The sequence below is a fragment of the Chlamydotis macqueenii genome, chromosome 2 (genome assembly GCF_036417535.1).
Source record: "Chlamydotis macqueenii isolate bChlMac1 chromosome 2, bChlMac1.mat, whole genome shotgun sequence".
Lineage (NCBI taxonomy): Eukaryota > Metazoa > Chordata > Aves > Otidiformes > Otididae > Chlamydotis > Chlamydotis macqueenii.
The window spans coordinates 43,039,166-43,062,399 of NC_141557.1; the positions used below are offsets into that span (position 1 = coordinate 43,039,166).

Here is a 23,234-nt window from a genome sequence, read left to right on the forward strand (position 1 = left end):
GCATCTGGGGAATCAAGAGTAGTTACAAATTGAGATCAGATTAGTTTAAAAACTGCAACTTAGATTTTACGACATAATCTTTTATTGCAGATTTACTGAAACTTTGTTTTGATTATTCAGAAATAAAATCTTCTGATATATATTTAAGAGAGGATTTATTTGGAATTTATCTGGTAGAAATGGAGAAATCTCACATAAACTGAAAACAAATGAAATGCTTTGCATCAGCCCAAAGTTTATTATTGTCTAAATTCTTTTAGAAAGAACAGTTCTAGAAATGGTAGCCTTTCTATATCTGGTCAGCCCAAAGTGATTAAGTTTTTTTTACAGTCACAATATTTTGAAACCTTTGATACTTCATTTGCAAGTTTCTGTACAATTTAGACCTTTTAAATATTTGCATTGTCTTTCTTGCTAGAGAAAATCACCATTACAGTATTGGTGGATATATCACAACAGCGACATGCACCACTGAATGCGACCCCCTTGTCATTGAATTTGGTCTGAAGTTTATAATATTTAATAATTGCCACCAATAATTCTTCTACTGATTGCTTTCTTGCTTCTGTGATCTGTGTTAATTTTTTGTTTCTCAGTAGCCAGTAGGTTAACTTCCATTTCCTCCACTTCCCTCTCTTCCTCCTGTCCTATTTTCTCCTTTGTTTTCTTTCAAGATCAGTTGGTGAAGTGTCTAAAGAATGAAACATGATTTTGATTCTTTCTTAAAAAAGTAAGATTACCTAGTAGTTTGGAAATGTTACTTTTGTGAACAGTTTCTCTTTTTATCTGCTACTTATTGCAATTTTGTCTAATGCAAACAGTAATTTAGAAAGAAAAACATACAATAGGTAATTTGAGAGACTTCCCAATTTTTTTTGTGAAGTCAGTACCAGTGAAGGGCTGAGGCAATTGATCCTGGTGCCAGTCGTCTCTTCTTTACCAGAAGCAGGCATTTAGAATTGATTAGTAGATCTGTGCCAGGCCTGGCACAGATCAGACATAGATTTCTTTTTATGCTTCCAAGGAGATAGGTGCTACTTAGTTGTGCTGCATAATCCTCAGTGTCTAGGGCTGATGTATTTTATACCTATAAAAGTAATTTTTTCCTTCTCATGAGAGATATTTTCTAGGCCTATCCAGATAGAAACTCTTCAGCAGGGCCTGTTGTGACAGGACTAGGGGTGATGGTTTCGAAATAGAGGGAGATAGATTTAGATTAGGTATTAGAATTTTTTTTTTTTTTACTCTGAGAGTGGTAGAACACTGGAACAGGTTGCCCAGAGAGGTGGTGGATGCCCCATCCCCGGAAACATTAAAGGCCAGGCTGGATGAGGCTCTGAGCAACCTGATCTGGTTGGAGATGTCCCTGCTCCTTGCAGGGGGGTTAGACTAGATGACCTTTAAAGGTTCCTTCCAACCCAAACTATTCTATGATTCTATGATATGCAGTAGTACCTTCATATGCAAACCATGTGCAAAGACGTTTACTAGATATTTAGCGTGTGTGTAAGTTAGACATTGGTCAGTATTTTGCATGCAAAGAGTGTTTATTTTGAGCAAAAGCTTAGTTTTGCAAAGCAAGGAATTGAATCTGAAGAGAAGCCTACACAGAGGAAGAAAGTAGAAGGGCAAAAGGTAACTGGCAAATAAGTGAAAAGATAAAGAGCAATGAGTTAAAATATCTTCATGACATAGGACACTGTCATTGTGGGCAATGTTTTGAAAAGCTGCCTGAGTGGCACAAATGCCAAAGACCAGTCTAAATGGTTGGGTTTTGAGCTTATTAAATACATAGAAATATTTTAAAATAATGACCTATATGAAATCACCGTCCCTGAAATCAGGATTTTAAAAGGGGCCTTTTTTACCTGTAATGAGGGCCATGGTTTGGTTGAAGTAGAATCAGGAGTGTACCTGCTCTCTGAGCTTCATTTTCTTAGTTTTCATTTTGGCTTTAGATTTCCTTTTGTGGTGAAAAATGTCATGCATTTTGCCCCAGAGATTTTCTTGCAGTTGGATTTTACTCCAAATTCTGCTGCTGCGACAGTGTTTTCTTATGCAGAATAAAAAAAAATGTTGAAGACAGGGGAAAAGGACATCTCTTTCCCTGCACTCTGCTGTATCCCCAGCAGATATTTGGTGGGCTGTCATTTTCAGTAGTGCTGCAAGCCATCCCTGGAAGTCTTCCCAGATCACTGTAACACACACATCTAGCGTGCAGATGTGACTGTGTAACCCACAGCTGATTTAACACTGGATCAGACTGGTGGCAAAACAGGTGTGCCAGATCCCCAAAAGCAGATGGTTTGTAGACCTGAAAATGGCAAGGTTAAACATATGGTTTGGCTGTGGAAACAGACAAATTATATTGTATTATATATGTCTCTATGAGGAGGATATTATTGGGTTGGTTTTTTTTTCTTTTTAACTTTTACAAAGTTCAGCACTTACCATTTAACTCATTGGATAAATTGAAGTGGGAACAAAGTGACTCAAAACTGAGAACAGAAGCTGTCTAGATCAGACTTCCAGTTCAGTTCTGTAGGACAAAAAGGGTTCCTTGTCATCCATTTGAGTATCTGAACTTGTTATTGTGTTTATCAGCTCAGCCTCTGACCTTGTGAGGTTCATGAATCTCTTCCCAAGTTTTACCTCAATATTATGTATTTTTCTCTCCACAACCACTTTCTTCTCAGCACTTGCAGCTGTTTAAGGAGCACAAATCGCTGGGAGATCCTTCATTTCTTTCATATGCATCTATATATTTAAGAAATGTCACATTTATATTTTAGATTTCTTCTTCTCTAAAAAGAAAAGGTGAATTTTGTTCAGAATTAAATTCAGAAATCTTTCTAATAGTGTGGCGTATTTCTGATGGAGCTGTTTAAACAATCAAAGGAGCTCTGCCAAGTTAACTTTACTACTGACTGAGCTTATTTTATTAAATCAGTATTTTAAATGAATCTCATTTGGGTTGTTGGTTCCTTCCCCATCCTCTCTCTTCGTTCTTCAAAGTTTTTCAGTCAGAGTATCTGCTGTCAGGACACACGAGACCCTCGTGCTGTGATGTCTGGCAGATATTAGCGATGGTAACAAAACAAGTACAGGAATTTCAGTGTTGAAATTTCAATTGATTCCACTGCAGTAGCCAAGAGCACACCCATTCCCCTGGGATGGCAGTCCTCCAGCATGATGAGGGGATGAGTCAGAGGAGATGGGGAAGAGAGACTTATCTTCTGGTCTAATTCCCACATCAATTCACCACAGAAATCCGTTAAGTCTTAAGGTACAATCTTATTTTTCCAAATCTTACCTTAAGGAGCAGAAACCCAGGGAGCCTCCTGCTTGGAAAACCAACCACATCGATGGATTTCACCCGTTTTTAATTTGTAGGCCTCTTCAATTTTTTTCCAATGGGACTGTGACCTCCCGCATAATAAGAAATTCTGCAATGACAGCAGCCTTGCTGTGCACAGGTGCTTCAGCACGAGGCTGGCCAGAGCATGTTCGAGGAGATAACGTGGAAGGTTCAGCTCTGAGGACGAGGCGTAGGACATCTCTGTAGTAGGTCGATATTATGGTGAATTTTTGCACACAGTGGGGGAAAGATGCGTACACTGAGAGTAGATAACGATATGTTGGTGAAGCTGTTTGTGGAAGCTACTTCCCAGCAGTAACGAAGATATCATGCAACCTAAAATTTGGTCATTTGCAGAGGCTTCTGTTTGCTGCAAGACAGATACTGGGCTGATAAAGGTTGTTCTTTTAAGACTTCAGAGAGATTTGGAAGAGAAATAATAAACCCACCTTATTTCATATGGTATTGAAGATGTGATCTTTTTTTTTTAAGAATCACTCCATAACTTAATCATTTATTTGAGAGATTCACAAATCCAATTTATATAAGCAATGCAAATATGATGGTCTAAGAGTCTTTTTAGTGAGGCAATTGTGCTCATTTATGTTCAAATCATAACAAAGAGAGGGGAAAAAACAGAAACACCTTGTCTTTGTCCATGGAAAATTTTTCACAGTGAAGTGTTGAACAAAGGCCTTCAGACTTCCTGGGGGAACCCTTGCCTTCCAGAGGCTTTCTGATATTTCCTGCACTTTATTGAAGGAAAGAGCTTAAATTTAAACAAATGTACAGACTGCGTCTCTTGTTAGCAGAAAGTCTTTGTTCACCAATGTCAATAATTAGAAAACTGCAGCAACAAAATAGCAAAAATCTTCATTCCTTTGTCCTAAGTTCAGACACTGCTAAAAACAAGAAGTAAACATATATGGTTTAAAGAATCTTTTTAAAATATCAATATTTTAAACAAGCTGGTTTTATTTCTGTGTCACTTGTGGCATTCTGAATATACTAGTTAAGTAATCATTGAGAATTGTCTTTATTTGTTATTATGTATGGGACTGATAGCAGATACTCTTTTTATTAATTACTTCAAGGGATTGCCTATGGAAGTGTTGAGGTACAGAATTTTCATTCAGTAGCTGAGTATGTGTCCATGATCTGGCTTGGCAACGTAAAAATTACATGGTTCAGTCATTCCTTCATACAAGATTTATCTGACAAGCGGCATTCTATCATCAGTGCCACTCTCTCAGGTGGCATTTCATCAGGAAGTGTCACTATCAGAAGGAATAAGACCCTGTCCTTCCACTGAAACATGAGCAAATTGGTGGATGAAAAGACCTGGAACAAAATATTCTTCAGCACAACTGAGGACAGCTATAGAGGCATCAACCAGTGTCTTGGTATAGTTAATACTGTATTAAGCACAGTGACAGCTATATTCAGTTCTGTGTTTCTGACAGAATGAGCTGGACCTGTATCGCATGGAAGGCTGAGGCCAAACCTAATATTCTGTATTTGATATTTTTGGAATTTCTGTTTGTGTGCTATGGAGGAAAGTGCAGACAATTTTCCAGTAAGTTATTATTGGTCATCAGTTTTTATTCCTGATGAATGAGGATGCTTCAGACCATAAATCTTTCACTAGTCCAGGCTAACTATTGCCTCTCCTGGGCTTCCTGCCAGTGTAATTTTGTAGGGAGGAATTACACAACTTGATGAGAAAGAAGTAAATAGTCCTCTGTTAGCAGCTATTTGAAAGAGCAGCTGTTTAAGGCTATTCAGCAATGGGGGATATTAGCAATATTACTGGGCAAACTGTAGGTGGTGTACCATGTGCACATATTGCCACACGCTGTGCCGTGTTTGTCTAATGTGAAACTTCCATTTATTGGCAAATGTGATGGTGGTATTTGTAGTGGTCACTACTGAAGTACTTGAACAGATTCTGGTAGTCTGTTACCATGCAGTATGGATATGGAGCATGGATAAGGAGATGAGTGTCTAGACTTTCATATTTTGTACTCACCAGGCCCACAATGGTGTCCTTTATTCCCAGTACCAATAATATATAATAGACATGATGCTATAGTATCTAGAGAACAGAGTACGTGCAGTTTGTCTGCATGCCCCCACCTGCAGGTTTGGGACGTGATGGGGTTGGAGGGCAAGCTGAGGGGCTGTGTACAGCCGCATGCTCACATATCCATGAGACAAGTAACTGACAGCGGTGTAAACATGTGTTTGCAGGTCTCACTTGGATGCAGAGTGTTGTTAAGGCTTCAGTGAAAGAGCTGCTGCAATTTATTCTTTCTGCAACTTCATAATAATTTATGTCAAAGAAACTAAATAAAAGAGATTGCTCGTGTTCCTTTTTCCTCCCAGCGCTCCCTCCCTCGCTGCGACTTTGTCCCCAGCTCACACTAATGCGAGCTGTGGGATGTAGTGAGCTCTGATCCAGGCAACTCTAAGGGCCGTTAGATCTTGAAACTCCTTTATTTAGAAAGCTTGGATCTATCCTTTCCCAAAGGATTATAAGGGGTTTTTTTCGTAGTCTTAAGTAGATCTGTGGTGAGGTGTTAAAATGTCAACACCTTGATTGATAGAGAATATCTTAAGTTATTTTTAAGATTTTAAAAAATTGTTAGAACTATTTTTTCTGTCCCTCTAGGGCTTGTACATACTATTTAAATTGTCTTTACCAACACAGGAATATAAAAAGACAGCTATAAGAAATTTTACAAGTGTTGAAAAGAGAAAAGAAAATAGGAGAGGATTTTTTTTCTAAAATGTATTGCAGATCAAAAATGTTTATGACATTAAAGTTTTATTGGCTCTCTTTTAGGATGAACTGTATACCTTTCCATTAGTAATTAGTGCAATCTTACCAAACAATATAATATTCTGAGAATGTATAAGACACAAGTTAAGGAGATCAGCCCTTATGTTTTTCTAAGCTATTTTACTGTTTACATCAAAATTATCTGTGGTTTGGGTCACCCTAAATTTGATTCTTTGACATTTTAAACTTGCAGAAATAACCATTTTTATTTTTCTTTTTATGCAATGAATGCGTTTTTTAAAAATAGGCATGGGTTCTTGGCCTTAGTCTCTTGAATTATCCTTTGCTTGGGAGATATTACGTGTTTTGTTATAACAATGACGTTTTCAGTAAGCAAAGCATTTGCCCTAGCGTCTGCCTAAAAGAATAATGAGAAAAATATACAAATTTAATAATGACATGAACATTCTTTTTGGCTACATCAGGTAGTGTGAAGCCTGGCCGTTCAGATCAGAAATTATTTTTGGCCTCTGGACACTTGGACCGTCTCCTCTTAGACCAGTGTGCAGCTGCTGGTCTAACCTGGCTCTTCCAGGAGTGCTGCTTGCACTCAGCCTCCTTGTCACCAGAGCTTTTACCCTGGCTGCTCACCTGCCTGCATGGGAGCTGGCCAAGCCCCAACGCTTTCCTGACCTGTCTGAGCAGCCATCTGGAAGGGGGCAGATGCCATTATTCAAAAGTACCTTGGTAGATGGGTCCAAGGCCCTTAACAGCTCCCACCAGGAGCGTAGACCCTGCTGCAGAGTTAGTAAAGCAGCTGTCCTTGAAGCAAATGCTTCTGTCTCCTGTCTCGGGCAGCGAGCATATGGTCTGTATGACAAGCAGAGAGAAATACAGTGCTTTAGGGTGGGGTGGTGCCGTGGCAATTTTTCAGCTGCTCTCAAAGGGAGAGGAGCACCTAGAGTAATGAGGTCCTCTTTTCTCCTTCTAGCCGTGCGCAAAGGGAGATGCCTTCCATCTCCGGGTAGCGTCTTACATTGGAAAGTATTTCACAAAGGGGTTTAAAAACAAATAAGGAAGGTAAAGAGTTGAAGAAAATGCAGTGTTTGGGAGGAGAGATTGTCAGTCCTACATCTTAAAGTGGATGGTGGGGAAGAAGCTTCCTGCACTGCCCCGACTGCCATCTGGGAGCATAAAGTGGAGCAGGAAATTCAATCTCCGGCTCTGCTCTCTCCCTGACTTTCCTGCAGTGCCTGTGGATGTGTTCACTAATGGCAGCGGTGGTGACGGTTGTTAAGTGGACGCTGTTTTGACACTGCCAAATCCATTCGCACAGGTCACCATCTGCTTGGTGATGTACGGCAGTTGAAAGGCACTGTGTAGCCCATTAACGAATTCTTTTGCTGTCCAGACCTCTAAAGTATTTTAAAAGTCGTGTTTAAAAGCTCAAGCATTTTTTTGTTCTTGTTGTTGGTCTTTTCTGCTTCACAGCCCACTTTTTGTTTCTTGTCTCATGGTCATGAATTAACTGTACGTACTAGCGACAGTCCAGGCAAATGGTAGGCATCTGGGGTCACGCTGGGTATGGCCTTTGTAGGAAAAATGAGCCTCCTTCCTATGAAGCTCTGGTGAAGCTGGCGTTGGAATATTTGCCAACTACCTGTCTCACAGGCAACAACAGGATTTGGCCCTGTTTTGTTGTAGTGTGCAATTGGGTGTAAGTGCATTGATCTCAGTGGAGTTGTTAGCTGCTACTGGTGCAACAAAACCACCATTTGGCCTAAATGTTATGGAGAGATGACAACCAACATACTGAACAGATCTGTTTCTCAGGGATCTCTCAGGCAGGGGAGCTAGCCAATCTGTCCGTGCTGCTTTGGACCATCTGAGCTTCTCTAGAACATTTAGATTTCCATCAAAGTTGCATTCAATTTTTATTAGTATTGGCTTAGAATAAGTTTAAAGTTTTTTTTTTCTTTTTTTTTTTTCCTGCAGTAATAGTAAAAATCTGTTTTTCTTCCCTAACTATGTGCAGGCTGGCATGGCTTTGACTTATGATCCAACAGCTGCTATACAGAACGGGTAAGGAATGCATGTTTTCTTATGCCTTTTAAAAAATTATTTTGAATGCCATCTTCAGTTTTCTCTTTCTATGGTGAGACTTATTCAGAAGCAAATTCACTCAGTCATATTTTGTCTGAAGCATGTAATGCTATATTGTCAAGTTCTTCTTTTAGTTTCCCTTTTGTTTTTATGCCCTGTTGTTTGTACTATCCATTTGAATGGGAAGTTGTTTTTCCTAATAGTTTCCATCTCTATTTGGCAAATGCTAGTGGATTTTTTTAAATCTCTGTCACAAAATGGAAACCAGTAAAGCTTCCCTTTACTGACTTTGCTTTTGTTAAAATAATCATTGAAGATTCCAGCATATTTTGGATAATAGAGCTGTTACTTCGTGTGGGGTTCTCTCTACAGTCTGGCTGGCTTCCATAGCATTGTCTGAAAAGAAATGCCAAATAGGGAGAAAGCCTTAAATTAGTGTGTAAGCAGATGGGATTTAGGGGTAAAATTCTGAGTAACACTCTTCTTCATTTCTCAACTACAGTCTACCGACATAAAGAATTGTAACTTTTTTTCAAATTTAGCAGAGAACTTACTTCATCGTATTATTTACCTGCATGATTACATTTCCAATTATTTAATAAGCTAGAAAAACAGAGCCTTGAAATGTACCTTTCCTTTCAGACAGATTAGCAACAATTTGAAGAGAAGCAGGAGGTTCAGCCCTGAACTCTTTGACAGTCACTCTTTGATCAGAGGGATGTTTGATATGATTATCAAATTCCGTGCATACTACTCCCGTCTGCATTCTCCAGCTGAAGGGGAGAATGTATTGGCATAGGCGAGAATGGATTTATTTGTTAAATATTTTTAGGGCAATGCTAGTTGAAGCCTTTAGGAAAAAAACTGACATTCCCAGTAGTAAAAAAAAAAAAAAAAAAATCAATTGTAATAGTATATTCTGCTTAATTGCCCTTTACAAGCAGTAGTTTTGTAGGACTGGTGATATTCCCACATTTGTGGAGGAAACAGCCAAACAAGGTCAAGTCAGAAAAAAGAGGGGTTTTGCGTAGTCAGATTTCAGAATCCTCTAGTTCTGTTTCCCTGTTGTGACCTCCCCAATGAGTCTTTCTCCTCTATCATCATACTTTTCAGTTGGTAACACATTATAGGCTATAAATAAAACTAGTTCATAATTCACCAATATTTCATCTGGACAACTGGCTTTTATTTCAAAGGAATTCTGGCATTTCAGTTGTGTGAATGTTTTGGAAACTGTAATTTGAATGATCCTGTGAGATTAATATAATTTTACTTCATGAATTATTTTTTTTTAAATTATGAAAGTTCTGTCAGAATCAGACATTATTTGTATCAGAGTACCCATGCTGCTCAGGTGTTCAGGCTGCTTGGGTGGTTTTGTCATTCAGTTGTTTGAACACGCTGTCAGTGATCACTGGGAAAAAGAAATAGTACCCAATGGAGAACTTCAGTTCTGCAGTTTTTTAAATGTTCTTTTATTTATAAAGCATGAAAGAAACTACAGCACTGCATATCTCTCCAAGAGTGACAATTATAGAATCATAGAATGGTTTTAGTGGGAAGAGATGTTAAAAAATAATCTAGTTCCAACCCCTCTGTCCTGGGCAGGGAGACCTTCCACTTGATCAGGTCACTCAAAGAGCCATCCAGCCTGGCCTTGGACATTTCTAGGGATGGGGTATCTGCAACTTCTCTGGGCAACCTGTTCCAGTGTCTCACCACCCACACAGTAAATAATTTCTTCCTTATATCTAATCCAAATCTACCCTGTTCCAGTTTAAGGCCATTACCCCTTGTCCTGTCAGTACATGCCCTTGTCAAAAGTTCCTCTCCGGCTTTCTTATAGGCCCCCTTTAGGTACTGGAAGGCTACTATAAGGTCTCCCCAGAGCCTTCTCTTCTCCAGGCTGAACAATCCCAACTCTCTCAATTAATTAATTACTGCTTTGACATGTCTCATCTTTTTAGAGTGTCAAAATATTTTCAATTTCATCAGGACAAAACCATCTCATTCAAAATGCTCTTCTGGTGAGATCTTGATTGCATGCAGAATCATGAGGAGAACCTCTTACTATGTGGAAACATCAATTTGTCCACTAAAAGTTACGCAACTCTTGTTGCATCCTTTGGTTGCATCTTTACAGTGCTGTCACCTGAGGATCACCAGGACACTTTGGTTACCCAGTTTCTTTTTAGCTCCCCAAGCATTCACTTAATAGTCTCTACCTATCCTGTAATTATAATTTTCTACTATTTATCATAAGCCTCTCTACTTGCAAGTACAATAAAAATCTAGCTCATGGGTTTTATTTTAGCTAAGTCCAGGAGCACCTCAAAGCTTTGCTTGTAAAGCATGCAAATGTGATTTGTACCTCGCAGACACAACGCATGGGTGTCATAGCAGGTGTGTGGCCATGGTGAGAGAGAGTTAAAGGCTCTTAAGCACTGTGAAGTAAAACAGGTTAACTTGATCGTCTATGAAGGGGTGTTAGGCAAACCCATTGTCTTCCTCACAGTGAGGACAATCTGGAAGGGAGCACAAAGCTGCTGCTGACAGCCCATGTTGATGGTGTGCCCATACCCATCCTGTGGGTAAAATGCGATGTCATACTTTGGCAGTAAGGTAGACCAACCCGTTAAGGTTCGCATGGAGCATTGTTACCCAAAGTTCTGTAAAATAAAGGCAGCTTCCTTGTAGCAGGCCTGTTCGGTGCAGCGGTCAGGTTAAGCAGATGTTGACCCTGCACACAGCTCAGGACTTGTTGATGTGCTGTGATAAGCATGTGTCACTCAGTGCTTTGGGTGCCCACCAGCATGGAGTGTAGTGAACTGAGGCTGGAGATGGGAAATGTAAAGACACCCAAGCCAAGATGAAGATTCAGGTGAAGTATGAATTACCAATAAAACTTAAAAAGAAAGTTTGACTGCACGTGCTGATGTCCATTAGAGTCCTTTATAGGGTTGATAGAGATGGATTTTGATGCAAGTTGCGATGTCCATGCAGGATTATATGGAGAATAGAAACCTGCTAGAGAGACGTGTCTCTGCAGGTGTCACGGGGTGGTATTTAAAATTTTTAACTCCTTGAAAACTTGGATTATATTAAGATTTGTGTTGGGGCATAACCAAACCTCAGGGAAGAATCTGAATTCTTACGTGTTGTCCAGATGAAAAGGTGGATTCTCATTGCTCATGGTGTAGTACTATCACTTTTATTACTGTATAACTGCATATTTGCCTTGAAAATCTATAGCAGGAATAAAACAAAAGAGAGAGAAAGAGGCTTTCCACTAAAAATAGCTAAGATTTTTTTTCCCCACAAAAGAATAGATAATTTTCTTCTGAGTCTATTATGTTGTAAAGCTTGATTCCCCATTTCATTATATTGTTTTTATGCCCATGTAACTCTGTTTAAGCATCCAGTGGAGTTACATCAGCATAAAACTGGTATAATGGAGTGGAGAATCTGGCCCACGGTGTACCATAGCGTTGCGGTATGAGTTACTGAAGACGTGGTAAGAACGCACTTCAGTAGATAAGCTCTTTTCCCCTGCCAGTCTCTCTGTGCTTTTTTTTTTGTTTTATAATCAGCCTTTTTTGAGTTGCATTTACAAAGGTACTCAGGTGTTATTTTGAGGAGTAGTGTGCTTGTTGTAATTTGCTATTGATTTTTCAATTTGTGGTATTAATATTTTTTCAGTGGTTTAATGCACTCATACAAAGAACAAAATAGAGCTCTTGTACTTGCACTGTAAGGATGCTCATTTGAAATGTTCCTGAGGCTTGAGTCCTCCTGGCCATTTGACTAAGATTGCCATGTACTGTATCAGTTTAACATCTGATATCTGGGGGACTATACTGCGCATTTGCTGGCCAATGGGCTCAATATTCAGATAGGTCTCTTTCATCTCAAACATCTGACTCTGTGGCTTATTGCAACAGAAAATTGCTGCCTTGATAACGCTTGGTAATACTCTTACATTATGTGAGCCCCAGGATACTATTTATGAATCTGACTTTTTCAGTACTGCCTGCAGGCACGAGGCATGAGCAAATGGTGTTTATTGCAGTGCAAATAGGGTCTTGCTCTTGTGCAGATTCTGTGTGGAAGCTTGCACATTCCCCCATAGGATGGGAACCATATGGATTTTTTTTTCCCCCCTATTTTTTGGCAGTATGAACTGCAATTTTTTTTTCTATTTTTTTGGCAGTATGAAATAGCGGCCAGACGCTACAGATAATGCAGTACCCAAATGTGGAGGGAGGGTTGATGTAGGAGCTTTGTCTGTAAAGCAACAGAAACTGCTCTTAAAGCGTTGCCTGCGTGTGTCTGATGATGTATTGGGAATGTGGTTCTTTTTAACATCTCTTAAAAATGTTTTCTTTTGAGCCCTTTATAACTCCTCTTCAGGAACATCCAGGAATATCTTTTTGCCTCCTAGTGATGAGTTTTCCCTGTGCTTATAGAATGGGGGCATGCTGAAATGGCCTATTTTCAATACAAGGACAATGCCCATTTTACCTCATACCTGCCACCTGCCTTTCCGTGCTGTTGCTTCTAGCAAAGCTGCTGTAGCTGAGGAGCAGGCACACTGGCTCACGCCTGCGAAAAAGGGCATGGGCCAATATAAGGATGGAAACTGCAGTTGCAGAAAAAGCAGCTGAGCCTTTTGGAGAGCTCTCCTTAGAGCTCACAGGTCAACTACCACAAAGCCGACAGCTCTCAGAGTACAGTACCAGATACTGTACATTTTAATGCCAGGAGACTTGTGGGATGTAATTGAACAATATATCTAAAATGAGTCAAAGCCAGTGTAGTTCATACCTCTTTCCACTCCTCTTTCCAATATACATATTCTGATGACTGAGAATCCTGCATTCCCTTGGATTTAGCTACAACGTGCGTGTTCCACCTCATGTCATGTCTCTCTGAGCCTAAAGAAAAAAAAAAAAACCGGAGATCAAATATGGCAAGGTCAGCAGCTGCAGGTCTTGTTGGGAAGCTGTAGGGTTTACACCAGAACAGGCCACTCTTGCATTTTTGCTCCTTCTGTCTCTTATTAGGTCCCCAGCATGCCACTTCACGCTGATTACACATTAGGACATTGCCTATTTGTATGTAAAGAGAGTTTGGCGCGATGCCTCCGTGTCCCGTGGGTGAGAGCATATTGAGCCCTCTTTGTGAGCATGGCTCCAGCGCTGTGGCAGATTGAGCCTGGTGGGAGGCTCTGCTTGCGTCTGTCCCCATCTGGGACACCTCTGTCCTCGCCATGCCACTGTACTTCACACGTGGCAGAGGGGCCTTCAGAATATACTTGTTTGGTTCTTGCTCTGTTGAATTTCCTCTGATAATATCCAGATCCTTTTTTTTAGATCCCTTTGGGCACAAGTGACACTGTGGCAGCAAGACAAACCTTTGTCTCTGAGTGTAAGGGATTCCCTATTGCAAAGTGTTTGACCTACGGACTGCGACAGTGACTCAGATTCTTAAACTTGATTTATTAATATTAAAATTGAAATACATTAACTGGGTTTTTTCTCACATTGTCATTTGCTGCATCAGATTTCCTTCCTTTCTCTTCTTTGACGCCCTGGTGCGTGCATTTCACAATATAGCTGAGTCTCCTGATAGTATGTTTTATTTGATGCTTATTTGAGAGCATTCCAAACTGCGACAGATAAATGGTATTGGCAGGGGCGTTGGAAGGGTTGTATTTTTCACATTACCAGAGTGTATATTCTACAAGCTTATGTACTATTCAGATAACTGCATCTCTAAGCTGAAACTGAAATGGTTTGCTGTCTGTCAGGCTCTTGGCTTAGCACACATTTTCTGTAAATTTGGTAGCATTTGCTGAGATTTATTGGGGAGTTTATTCCAAAGTGTCAGCATTACTTCCAAATGGAAAGTTGTTTGTCCTCTGCACTCGTCTTTGTCCGAGCAGTTCATACGCGATGTGAGTACAGCATCGGTGCCAGGCTGATGGACAGAATGAGAACAGAATGAACAAAAATGTGCTTTTCTCAAAAGAGTTTTGGTTTTATACTGACCTTCAGTTTAAGAGGTTTATATGTATTTCTGTTTTACATTTTACCTATAAAGTGAATTCTATCAGTCTGCCATTGACTGTTTTCATTTGCCACATGCAGCATTTCTTAGTTCATCCACTTAGCAAGGATTTCTGGTTAACCTTGCTCTGGGAGAAGACCCTTGTAACAGGACTTAGATAACATATGCATCATGCTAATACCATAGATGAACCCAGCTAGTGCTGTAAAAATCCTTTGCCTGCCAGTGTTGTACGGACTTAATGTTTGATACAACCAGTGGGATACAAATGCTTCTCATAATAGGTTATATACGAAATTGGGCAAAGGCACAGTTTTAAAATAGTCTCTGTGCGAGCATTGTAAGGGCAGATAAATGTTCCTAAAATAGCAATATTTTTCTATTAAACAAAAAAATCACTCAGACACCACCTGCTGCTTTTGGCATTTTAAAATCTTATTTGGAATAGAGAGAACAAATGATTGCTTCTCTGTCTCCCTCTCCCCTCCTAACTTTGAATATTTCCACCCAACCTTCAAAGACGGCAGCCTGTTTTTCCGAGGCTGTTGGTTGGATGAAGTCAGTAGCTATTTGAGCCCGCATCCAGAATGAATGCATCCAGTCTGAACTAGACTGATTAGTACTAAATCCGGGATGCCAGGGCGATCAGGAAATAGAGCACTTGTTTAAACACCAGTAATGATTTTTTTTTGTTGCATGGCTCTCATGGAAAGCTACTGTTGATTGCCTCAGCGTGGGGAGGAAAAAAAAAACATAAAAAGGCAGGGAGTGTAATCCACTTCACTGTTACAGAGAGAACATATGTGCAAAATCTTCTGTTACTTGTAAGATTGGTGCACGCTGTATGAGAAGGATCTGCGTGGGGTTTAAATAGGACCAGCAAACACTGCACAGGAGTACGTTTCTCTCAGAGTCCAAAATATCAGCATTTTGACAGTTGTAAGACCACAAACATTCGTTTTTTAAGCAATTTTATTTTTCTGGCTTATAGTTCAAACTGGAAAAAGGGCAAATGCAAAAAGCTTTACAAGCACACAAATATTAATTACTTACACAATCCGCCAGTAGCAATATTTTCCAAGTTATAATTTTATCAATAATAATTAACCCACAGGGAAGGAGAAGAAATATAACATTTATTACCATCAAGCAAGAGATTCTGCACCTTTTTTTTAATATCATGCAACAGTGGAAGTATAAACAACTAAATCTGAAATTTTCAGTGCTGTTTGGGGCATTTAGACTCATAATTCATGAAACATTTCACCAGAAGGTGGGTTTTTTGCTCTCTGCCTAGAGGAATATGAAAATTTCAACCAGAGTTTTTGTAGCCATCCCTTAATAAAATAGTTCAGGCATGTATATGGAATGTGTTATTCTCAGCACTGAAGCATTAAGATCCGAAAACAGTACTGCATGTAAAAATGAAATCAGTAATATTGTCTTCGATATCGCATAAGAAATTTCCTTTCGCTAGCTAGCATTCCGGAAAATCAGCTGTCTTTGCATTTCAGATAATTACTTCTTGTATCGTGAAGTTCTATATTTGTGCTAGTTGAAGTGAAAAAAATATGCTTTGTGTAAATATTCCTCCTCCTTTCCATTTTCAAGATCTTTTCAGTGGAGCCATCACATCTTCTTTATTGTGGTTTTGGAAATAGATGGACGTAATTACCTGTGTAGACTCTTTTTGTCTTTGCCTGGGAGGCAGTGAATTAGTCAGTCAGTCTAGCAGTCGAAAAGTTCAAAAAATCTCGCTTTTGTTCTTTGTTTGCAGATTTTATTCCTCACCGTACAGTATTCCAACAAACCGCATGATTCCACAGACATCAATCACGCCATTCATTGCTGCTTCCCCTGTCTCTACATATCAGGTACGTCAGATTTGTGCTTGTCTACTATATTTCCCAGTTAATTATGTTTTGGATGTGGATGAAGGCAGAGCGTACACCACAGAAAATTGTGTGAGTGCTTGCGCTCTTGAGTCACACTTTAATAGAAAGGCTTTCGAGTAGTATTCAGGTATCATTCGGTGTAGGGTTTTAAGTGTTTCCTGCATTCTTTACACTAGCAATGAAAGCCACCATAAATTTTTCTTATTTCAATCAGCTTCTCTAGTAGACAGCATTTTGCTTCATTTACTGATGACAACAGCAGAAGCTTGTCATTCTTATTGAAATGTTTTGTCGTTTTGGCTCCTTTCATTAGCCAAAAGTTTCTTTGAATGCAGGTTTTTTTATGATTTATGTTGACTGCATCCTATTTTGACCTTTTGACCTCAGTTATATTTACTCCAGTAAAAATGTCCTTTAAAAGTATTCCTTTTTATCCAATAATCCCTGACAAAGCAAGTTAGATTAGGATAACTGTCTTCATATCCTTCTTTAGTCTCCCATATGTTTTGTCGTTCAGAATTTCTCTTTTCAGCATATCCCTCACAGATCTCCACTGGGAAATTATTGCCATGCTCTGGCTTTCCGATATGAAAGTCAAAACCAGGTTGTATAGTTTTAGTATTAGCCATTCTCTGGAAGCCATTCATTCACTCTGAAGCTGGTCATTGGCTATACGTTTTCCCATTTCAGTTATTTCTGTCCTATAGCACCAGTGTTCTTCCAGTCCTGAGTCCTACCTGAGATACGCTACCCAAACTTGCAAAGCTGCATGGTGGGTTGTTCTTAATGTTAGGGTTCCTTTGACAAATTGGGTTTTTTGAGATGGTATGCTACTGCTTATAGGTCATTTTGGGAGGTTGTGCTTACACTTACTGTTGTCTTAAACTCGATACCATTTTCTCTAATATTTCTTCATTATTTAATTTTAGATGCTGATGTAACATTTGCCAAGCAAAAGTTATTTTGGTGAAATAAATTCAGTAAATTTCAATAAATGACAACACCAAAGAAATGTCAGTGTCAGAGACGTAAAGTGTAGCTTAGAAGCACTTTTCTCACTAGCAAAGCTGGTTTAAGAGAGTCATGCCTCCACCCTCTTATTCAGACCACTGAATTTAGGCCCAGTCACTTATTCCCATCACTGCTCCACAGTTCACAATTGCTCCCTTCTGCCATTCTTACTTGAACCATTGCATCGGTTCATGGTTTGATGCTTTTGCATAGTTTGATGCATTTGCACCAAAAACACTGATTTATTTTTTTTAACCTATCTTCATAGATAGTTTGCAGTATAATCCCTAAGATGTTTGCCAGGGCACAGAGGAGGAACTGCAAGGGTGGGAGCAGTAAGCAGCAAACTGTGGCAGCACTAGTATATTTTAACTAGTGGGGATTCACAACAGAAAATTTTGTAGTAGAGGTGTGTTTGCATGTGTGTGCGCTGGTTTACAAAAAAAAAAATTACTTTAATAAACTTCAGCAAGTGGCACACAATTATACAACTATTTCTCACCACTTGCTTCATGAACAAAATCACAGGGCATCTGGAGAATTGGGACCTTGTGGCTTTCTCCTAGTCATCCCTGCTTATGCTCAATCTGAGATGCCATGTGCCCATCTCTGTGAGCTTGGGGGTAGCTAGTGAGGTGCCCACAGATGGTTATAGCACAGTGATATTTTTTGTACTTCCTGTGTGCTGTGGTGCCCAGACTGAGGCAAAAAGAAACTGGGATACACAGTTCTTGAGGTTGAGTCTGAGTTATAATAGCATGTGGGCCATTCACGCTTAGTACAAGAGGGAGTTTCGGCTCAGAGATGCCACCACAAATGCAGAGGAATCTGTAATGCATTTAATTGTTAGTAAAATTGGTATATCCATGGAATCTGTTACATGTCAGTCATAAGGCAGAAGAACAAAGAAAGACTTTGGCGAGGCATATAGAGTTCTGATGGGAATGGACCCAACGATGCCCAAGGTAAGAGCTGATCCTGGGGAAAGGAACATCTTAAGCCAGCTTTGCCATGGAAACTTTCAATTAGATAAGCTTCAAAAACTCTGAATTAGATCTGCAGTTCTTACTGAAAACAGACTGAATCATTCTGGGATCTCTGAAAATGTTATACCTTTGAAAGTTCATATAGATACTTCTGAAAATAAACTTCGAACATTTTATGTCTCTGCACTGTCAGCTGAATGACATGTTCATGGTTATCTTGATGGATAAAAACAAACAATGCAAATGAAAAAATAGGATAACATGGAATATTGAAGACTGCTTTATGAGATGGAACGATGTGGGTCATAGAAGTGATGCAATCACTTGGATTTCTGACTTTGGTAGAAAACATTACCAAATGAAATTGGAAAGCTTTTTCCTTTGTCAATAACTTTATGAAGCATAAGTGAATTTTACATTGAGATACCTGGCTTAAGTCTTCTGGCAAAATTAGCTCTGTAACTGTAATAGAAAGAATATTTTCAAGTAAATCTTTGAGTTCTGCTTTAAAATTTTCTGTGCTAATTAAAAGTATTTGATATGCAGGTCCAGAGTACTTCATGGATGCCTCATCCGCCATATGTTATGCAACCAACAGTAAGTGGATACTTGCTTATATCCAGCTAAAAATGTTTACACTGTCACCTCACTCTGCTTGTCAGCCACATTAAAGTCCTAGGTCCTGTAAGAGCAGCCAGCTGCTCCCTTTGACAACAGCCCTCTGCTGTAATGATTCCACTTCTTTTAGGGAGGACCACTGGATTTAGCGAAAGGGGGAGGATGGGTGATATGTTATCTAATTGCATTGATTATAAGAGAATAACAAGCTCTAAAGTGTTGCTTCTGTATCTTTGCTTCAGGGACTGCAAGATAACTGCATTTCTGCATACTTTGAATTGCGGGGATCAACACATGTTACCCCTCCCTTATATGCTTATCCATCAAAAAAGTCCTTTGTAGTTGTATATACTTTAAAGGATCCTCAGTGCATCAGTAATGCATTTCAAGTACTGGAAAAGGGTAAAGCACAGCTGTCTTACAGAGTCTCTGCCAAATCTGAATCTTCTTTATGATTTGACCAGTCAACTCTTTTTTTTTTTTTCCGCCTGAATAAATTGTCAGCTTTCATCAATTTATAACTACTACTTAAAGCTACGTTACACTTCTACCAACATTCATTAGAAGCAATGCAGGTGATTTTTTTTGTTTACCTCACAGAAGAGTTTTGATGCACTTTGCCTAAATATTAGCGATATACCAGAAGGAAACAACATACTGAATCCCACTATGTACAGAGTGCTTTAGTTTCGTTTCCTCTCTTCAACCAGTTTCTCAGGTATGGACCCACTTAATGGGGTCATTAATCAAAATTCAAATGTGTACTCCACATAAGCATCAATACATTGATTTATACGAGGAGAGTAAAATTAAAATGAAGGTGTATAGTTTAGGATTGTGTGTTATTCACATTTGTGTTCAAATAATTTGACTTCATAATACTTCTCCACCTCTGGTGGGAGTTAGCTGTACAACAATGTGGATATAATTACACTGCATACCCGTTCAGTAGCACAAGACTGTCATCCCAACTTTAAGCCCTCTTCCACATCCCTCAACTCTTTGGAGACAAGTTCTTCAGTTTTCTCTCACCAGGCAATGACCATACTGTGGGATTGACTGTCTTCTGGAAGCCCCATTCCCACCGCTGTGGTGCTGTACCTCTTTCCAGACCCTGGTGGAAGTTTCCATCTTGAGGGAGTAAAGCTACTGCTGTGTTCCTTGTAGGGAGACAAGCTGTATCAAAGTGACAGTTAACATCAGTCCTTTATTCTAATATTGGGATTTAATTGCAGACCACAAGAAATCTTAGATGTGTGTATATGCTGAGTTATCAGACTTGTGGAAGCCAAGAATCCCTGATCCTTGCAGAAAGACTCCCTTTCTAAAAGGAAAACCTAAGCATTTACCAATGCCAGTTTTTGTCTATATGTGTGTTTGAGTTTTATTTTATAATGTTCAGCAAAGCATTTTTCTGCAGAACTAGAAGAGGTATTCTCATGTAGTAATTGGTTGTATTTACCCCTTGGTAGAGGCCTGTGAAGAGAAAAATAACCTTTATAGTGAGTAGCACCCTCAATATGCCAAGTTAAATTTGTGTTCTTTGCCAGCCAGAGTTGTGTCAATGAAAGAATGTGTGCTTGCAGGTGGAAAAGCAGAGGGACAGTGGATAAGTGGTGTAACATTTCCATTCCAGTATCATTGCCATTGTGGGTTACCTCTGTGTGTTGTCTGTAGACATCTCTTCACTGAAAGATTTTTCCCATGTGTTTCCCAAGATTATGTTCTTAAATAAATGAACATGAGGCATTTAGTACTGAAGAAGTGTGAAAGCAAAAAGGCAGAGCTACCATTCCCTGGGTTTCATTCAGAGGTGAATTCTTTATTAGAAATGTCTGAAAAATTGTCAGAGAATTACTATATAGAGGACTCAAGAGGCATGAGAATTAATGGCCTGTTTTGAAGGAAAATAAAGCATCTGTGTCCATTGTAAGTTTGCTGTAGTTTCATTCCTAACTATAGACTCTATTCTAGGTGCCTCCATAGCTTAAAAATAAATGAAGAAAAGGTTACAATATAATAGGCAGAATTTAAGACTTGAATTTTGGTAACCCTGTGAGCTGATGAAACTGGGGATTTTCTAATTTGGTTAGCTTTTTGTTTCTTCTCATAATGTAGTTTACCATGTTATTATCTAAATTGCCACTGCTTTACTTTGTAATATTTTATGAGATGACTGATTGCGACCCATGATCTCCCACTGGAAACCAGTGCAGATAAATATTACATTCCCCTTGCCCCAGGAAGGAGAATATTTTGTTAAGCCTCTATTATTCTTTGTGAGTAGAGATGAACTCTTACGGAAAATACAGTTTGAATTGCTCAAATGCTGCTGGTTAATTCTTTGTTTTGATTATAAGTATCCACTGAATCATGTTACTGGCTGATTAGCTTTTCATTTCCGACAGAAAGTCCTACTTAATATTTATGTATAATTTAACATCACATAGTGTCCCCCATGACAGAAAAACAGTCAGGACTGTGCTGTAGAGGAGACAAAGGAGGTTTTTCATTCAGCGTGCTGCGCACAGACAGAACCATTTTCTCCCAGGCTGGCAAGCTTGCCAACAGGAGGGAAGGGCTGTGCCGCACGGGGCTACCACCCTGTGTCTGCCTGCCTCTGCCCTGCCTGCCCATCTCATCTCCTTTGCCAGCTGCCTGCCCACTTATTTGAATACCATGCTCTTCCTTCAGTGATATCCCTTGCAAATCTGGTTGCCCTGCCAGAGATATTGCTCCTTATTTCCCTTTACATATCGATTTCAGCCACATTTTTCTGATGTGTGCATGTGTGCATTCTCTATCTGTTTACTTGGTGGATTAAAAGAACCCCTCTATAGTAAAAGGTTGTATCTCAAATTCCTTCTGTAGCTTTTTAACCGCAACCAGATAAACCTCTGACCCTAACAGATAACAATAACTTATATAGCAACTGGAAAACATTTGCATATATTGCTTTCCATTCCCCAGTGTTGTTTGTCTTCTTACTCTTGTGATATTCTTTTTGTCCTTTTGTGATATCTGATTGGGATATTTATCCTTTTGTGATATCTGATTAAAAGCAGATAACAGAGAAAAATTACATTCTTGGAGAAAAAGTAGTCACAATTTCTTTTTTTCCTAATGGGAGAAAATCAGATGTGCACTCAAGGACTCTGCAGGTATATAATAATTTACTCTTCATTTTCCCTGTGACTTTTGACCTTGATATTGTAGGTTGATGCCAATGACCAACTGCAAATACAACTTTAAAAGGTTTTTTATTTTTTGTTATCAGTGATTTTTCCTAGCTTTATACTAAGAGCCATGGAAAATTATTATCAAATAGGTTGATGTAGCATTGCTATTTCAGAATAAATAGTATTACAAATATTCTTCTGCTGGCATAGAAGGGTCACAAGTGAAAACCTCCCACATCTTTGTGCTTGCACAACCTTCGGAGTTTTGGAAAACAGGATTCCTGAATCATGTGAACATTATGAAAAATTTACCTTTAGGCTCATGTGTGACTCAGACAGTTGAAAATGTACCCTTTGTAAATGGAACCTTCACCACTTCTTGACCGTATTGACTGCACTATGTTTGAGCAAGAATGCCTCAAATTTGCCAGTTTTGTTGCTTTGCTACGTACCCTGATCCCTCTTGTTTGTAGTGGAATACAAGCTCCAGAAGAGTTATGGCAGTGCAGAGTTGGACTCGTATTGGCATAACGTTTAATGCACTGATGACAGTCTGGGCTCCGTTTAGTTAACTGTAGTTTTCGAAATACAGTGCTCACTCATCCTTCTTGAAACAAGTCTTGTATTTCATTACTGCCTCAGGATAAGGGTAGATGGATAGAGATGACAGAATCAAAACATAAATGGGATAAGAGTTATTCTAGGGATTTATAAAGTTTGCCATATTAGTGTGTTTTTCCTGTGGTCCCTGAAGGCTGTCTGACGGTTCAGGGAAAACTTTGAAAAACATGTTTAAAGTCGGTTCGCATATAGATAATCTTCATTTTTATTAACGATGACGTCTGTGTAAAACTTTTTTGATTCAATCTTTATTAGAAATAATACATGTACTCTTCCTCTCTAAAGGCAAGGTTTTTTTGTTTTAGTGAACCAATAGAAATGCTGTGCCTTAGTACTGTATGTGCAGACTGGTTTCACACTTACCCGCTTTTAGTTGCAAGTAACTCTGTGACCATAAGTAATCACTGTGTATGCACGTATAAACGTTCTTGTAAGTCTAGAATAGTTTCTGCATAATAGCTGCAGAAGGAATATGCTGGTGGCAGCGTGAAGGGTGCCAGCAGAGCAGCATATGGAACAACCTACTATTGATAATGATAAAGTGCGTTTGGGAGAACTTCTCTTCTGGACATTTCTCAAGCCCTTACAGCCCTTTTAGAAAGGTCAACGTCT

General features: G+C 39.2%; 1 protein-coding gene across 3 annotated transcripts in view; it reads left to right on the top strand.

Moving 5' to 3' along the window:
* RBMS3 (RNA binding motif single stranded interacting protein 3) overlaps nt 1-23,234 on the top strand; it is a 723,800-nt gene that overhangs the window by 631,995 nt on the left and 68,571 nt on the right. For all 3 annotated transcript variants that reach the window (XM_086742736.1, XM_086742737.1, XM_086742738.1), the window contains 3 exons: nt 8,176-8,222; nt 16,090-16,186; nt 18,751-18,801. In XM_086742736.1, the coding sequence (XP_086598862.1) occupies nt 8,176-8,222; nt 16,090-16,186; nt 18,751-18,801 (195 nt within the window). The remainder of the gene's footprint in view (nt 1-8,175; nt 8,223-16,089; nt 16,187-18,750; nt 18,802-23,234) is intronic.